The 4,164-nt window shown below is 43.0% G+C and overlaps 1 protein-coding gene across 1 annotated transcript; it reads right to left on the minus strand.

Annotated features, from left to right (window-relative positions):
- Window positions 1-1,208: 1,208 nt before the first annotated feature.
- On the minus strand, window positions 1,209-3,837 carry LOC148538218 (uncharacterized). The gene is made up of 4 exons (XM_088457590.1): window positions 3,794-3,837; window positions 2,077-2,317; window positions 1,860-1,983; window positions 1,209-1,429 (listed from the first exon to the last, which is right to left on the minus strand). Exons 1-4 carry the CDS (start codon window positions 3,835-3,837, stop codon window positions 1,209-1,211), a joined length of 630 nt encoding a protein of 209 aa, XP_088313716.1.
- Window positions 3,838-4,164: the final 327 nt, after the last annotated feature.

A 4,164-nucleotide genomic window follows, 5' to 3' on the forward strand; every position in this document is an offset into this window, starting at 1 on the left:
TAAGACCAACCTTATCTCAGTTTTAATCTATATAAAATAAACCACTAAACCTGAGGGTAGGGGTGCTACCTCACATCAATGAAAAATAATATTGGTGTACTAAAAGAATTTAAAGTGCGATTAGTGTAATTGATATGTAGCGACCAGCGTGTTATAAACATGCTGGTAGCTACATATCAATTACACTAATCTCACATATATATCTGTACAAATTTATATCTGTGCATCATATACATATGTTGAACACATTTTTAATAAACAAAAACTGCAAAAAAATTAAGGCCCTAACATAGCTCTGATCTGAAACAGCCCTTTCAAACATAAGACAATGTCAGGAAAAGCTTTTCTGCACCCATACTGGTATACTGTAAACTCTGGGCTATTGTTTGGAATAGGGTGTTGTGTAGTACTACCGTGTTTCCCCGATAATAAGACCTACCCCGAAAATAAGCCCTACCCTTATGCTTCAGAGGCCAGCGTTCCCAGCCATGCAGTGCACGGGTGACGTCATGATGTCACCGGCGCACTGAGGATCCTGCGTGGCCGCGCCTGCTGGGTCATGTTAGATCCAGTCAGCACACAAGTGAGAGTGACATCCCGGATGGTGGTGAGTCTGGGAAGTACCGTACTGTACTGGTGGGTGGGAGATCAATTATAGGGGGGCTTGCACAGCAATAAGGGAGGCTGCATAAGGGACACTGCTACAGGGGGGGCTGCATAAGCGGCACTGCTACTGTACAAGGGAGGCTGCATAAGGGACACTGCTACAGGGGGCTGCATAAGGGGCACTTCTACAAGGGGGCCTGCATAAGGGGCATTGCTGTCAATGTTAATAAAAATAAACCCTACCCCGAAAATAAACCCTATGGTGTTTTTTTGACCAAAAAAAAATAAGACTGTGTCTAATTATCAGGGAAACAAGGTATTAGACAAATAAACTAACAATTGTTGCCCTCTCTGGGCATTCCTAAACTTACTTTCTCCAAATGGTGGTGGAGGTTGTGGCTGTTGCACATATCCTGAAGTTCACCCAAATGATGGGGGTGAATGCACTTTTTGCATGCACAAATGGTGGTGGAGACAGCACTTGGTGATTACAAGGGTTGGGGGCTGGCAGCATTGTTGGTGGTGGTGGTGACTGGGATTGGAAAAGGCATTTGCCCTAGAAATAAAAGATTTTTGAGACTGACACTTTCCTGATCCTGACATCATGACATCATGATCCTGATCCTGTCATGCATAGCTGCCATTTGTGTAAGCAAATTGTTATACAGTTCGCATTCATTGTCCATGAATTGCTGCAGTCTTGAATCCTCTTGATGTTGCCATTCGGAATCCAGGTCTCTGAGTTTTTCACAGAGAATGTTAGTCATGGCTCTTGTGGTAATCTCGATTTTGGTCCTCTTTTTCCACGATGGTACAATAAAAACTGTCAAAAAAATAAATAAATATATTAAGCATTACAAATAATATAATAATTTATGCAACACTTGATTGTAAAAAGTATTGTAAATGAAAGGCAGTGCTATGACCTGATCTGTGCTTATGGTCACCATCCTCTAGCACAGCAGTTCACAGTTGCAACAGATACCATTTAATAATGTTCATTATTGCACCCTGCACCTAATCAATGAGGATGACATACTGTAGTTGAAGTTTTTAGGCCCACCTCATTGATTTTGTGCAGGGTGCTAGATTGAACACTACTTATGAGTGGGTCCAGTAAGAATAAGCGCAATATTTTAGTACTATTTTAGAGAAAAATCATATTATAAATTCAAAATCAAATAGCAGCACTATTATAATCTTAATACTGCAACAGATAGGGTGTTTAGTAATGTTAATATAGGTTAACTTACTGTTATTGCTTAGGGTCAGCCTGGCTCCCTGGGTCTCTGCCCCTGGGCTCTGTGGCGGTGCTTTCACATCAGTGGTTTTGTCTGTCTCCATGATGGCAACAGAAGAGTGTGTGTTGTCATCATCCTTAAATAGTATTTACAATGGCGGCAGGCTCTGCAGGCTGCAGTCTGGAATCTCTGTAGGCGTGTCTGGCATTGTCGCATAAGTTGTGCTTACATTAATTGAAGAAGACAGGGCAACGGGTTGTATAGGCCGTAATGGCCGATTCTGGTCATGGACTTTTATGTACTTTTTTTTTAATGATATTAGCTTGTTAAGTACTTGCTGTTGCATCTTCTTCACATCTCTGCTACATAGTATCTTTGAAATGTTAGCATACACTATAGCATCCTTCACTGTGCCGGTGATTTGTGCTTTTATCGCCTCCTCTCCCACACAAGTAATGGCTCCTGAACCTCTACTTCCACCAATGAGACATCACAGATGAATGCACTCTGCCTCTGCTTGTCTCTGCTTGGCATGCTGTCTGAATGTGGAAACACATGTGCCATCCACTGCCTCTGCTTGTCTCTCTCTGGTGTGCTGTCTCCGTGTGCTATCTGCTGACCATCCACTGCCTCTGCTATGGTTTCCGTTCATGTGTCTCTGGCATTTCTCACTGCCATCTGTTGCTGATTACCTCATCAGAAGCCACCTCAGGCAGCATTGAGTAAAATCCCAGGCAGCACCATTCAGACATAACCCGGGTCTTCTTTCCATGTAGAAAGTCCTGAGAAAAACCCAGGTTGTTTGCAGGGGTGCAGGACCTGGGACTGTGAAGCTGAGTAGACCTTTTCAAATGTAAGCTGGACCTGAGTTGATGCGCATTCATGTGCAAAAACACAGGATTGTGGAGTATGTCTGAACGGGGCATAAGTAAAAGACTAATAAGAAAAAAACAAAGCGCTACCAAAAGATGGAATAAACTAATGCTGCAGTCCAATTAACCTACTGTGAGGTTTAAGTAAATATTGCAGACCAACTAGATACAAAGAACTGTGTAATAGAAACAGTTACTAGTTTACTTCACAGTATAAAAAACACATTTATTAAGCTAAAAAGAGTATAATTTAAACATTACAATACAAGGTATCAATAATGTAGCAAATACAATGTCACGGTATAAAAGGAGGAAAAAAAATCAAATAAAAAATAAAAAAGATAAAAATAATTTTCTCTCTGATACAACACACAAAGGGGGTCATTCAGAGTCGGTCGCAAGCACTGAGCGCTCGCAACCGACTCGATGTTGCCCTACTGGGCATGCGCACGATGGAGCCGCCTCCATTGTACGCATGCGTGAGACCCGGCTAGCAATGGACGCTCCGTCGCTAGGGGTCTCGCAGCAGATGGGGTGAGCTGTCGATGGTGAGTGACAGTTCGCCCCATTTGGGAGGCGGGCAGGGGGCATACCTGCCCAAATGGAGGCGTTCCCGTCGGAATGCTTGCCGTTTGGGGGCGGCCCCACTGACATCATTGCTGATTACGAGTGCCCAGACCCAACCTAAGAGTCTGGTCATAAGCCCCGATGGTCGCGATGGTCTTGACCATTGCAACCATCACTCATGTCGGTTGCTAGAGCTGTGGGTATTAACCCACAGCTTAGCGATAGACAAGGAGGTGGTCGTTCAGGATGCAAGCGGCCGCCCTGATTCAGTGCGACCACTTGCAACTAATGACCTCCTCTGAATGAGGTCCAAAGTCTCATAGCAGGTGTCCCTTATTGATTCCCTGTTAGAGTAATAAATTGCACGTTTCACAGTCAGCAGAGATGGTGTTACCAAGACACAGGTAATCAATATGACAGCCCTCCATGATACACGGGCTTGTATGCTGCAGAATTTGTAAATAACAGGAAATCATGATGGAATGTAGTCAGGGAGCTGTGTGTTACCTTGCGCAAGGTGTTAATGCTGAGCCAGCTTCAGAATGTTCCATCTTGCTGTTCTTTACAAATTCTGCAGCATACAGGTCAGACCTGCTGTAATTGTGTGTGAGGGGCCAATTTTCTCAGATGATGCTGATGTATACTCAGGACTATGAGGTATTACGGATGTGAGAGCAGCAGTGGGCGTCTCTATGCTAACAAATATAAAAAACTCGACAGCGCTATCAGATTATTAATTTAATATGGACATAGAATAAAGATCAATACCTATATCAAACAATACATATAACAATCGGCCGATAGTAAAAAATATATATAAAAACCCCCAAAAGAGAAAAATTGACAAGGTATTATAGCTGTATTTTGATTCCAGCATA

Source organism: Taudactylus pleione, unplaced genomic scaffold (genome assembly GCF_031769625.1).
Source record: "Taudactylus pleione unplaced genomic scaffold, aTauple2 ptg000041l, whole genome shotgun sequence".
In the NCBI taxonomy this organism is placed as follows: Eukaryota; Metazoa; Chordata; class Amphibia; order Anura; family Myobatrachidae; genus Taudactylus; species Taudactylus pleione.

What these genes read in the sequence shown, in the direction of transcription:
- LOC148538218 (XM_088457590.1), bottom strand. Translation starts at nt 3,837, where the DNA reads ATGGAACATTCTGAAGCTGGCTCAGCATTAACACCTTGCGCAAG. An exon ending in GCATTAACACCTTGCGCAAG is followed by an intron (nt 2,318 to 3,793) that starts GTAACACACAGC and finishes TGGTGGAAGTAG; the next exon opens with AGGTTCAGGAGCCATTACTT. An exon ending in GCTGACCCTAAGCAATAACA is followed by an intron (nt 1,430 to 1,859) that starts GTAAGTTAACCT and finishes TTTTTTTGACAG; the next exon opens with TTTTTATTGTACCATCGTGG.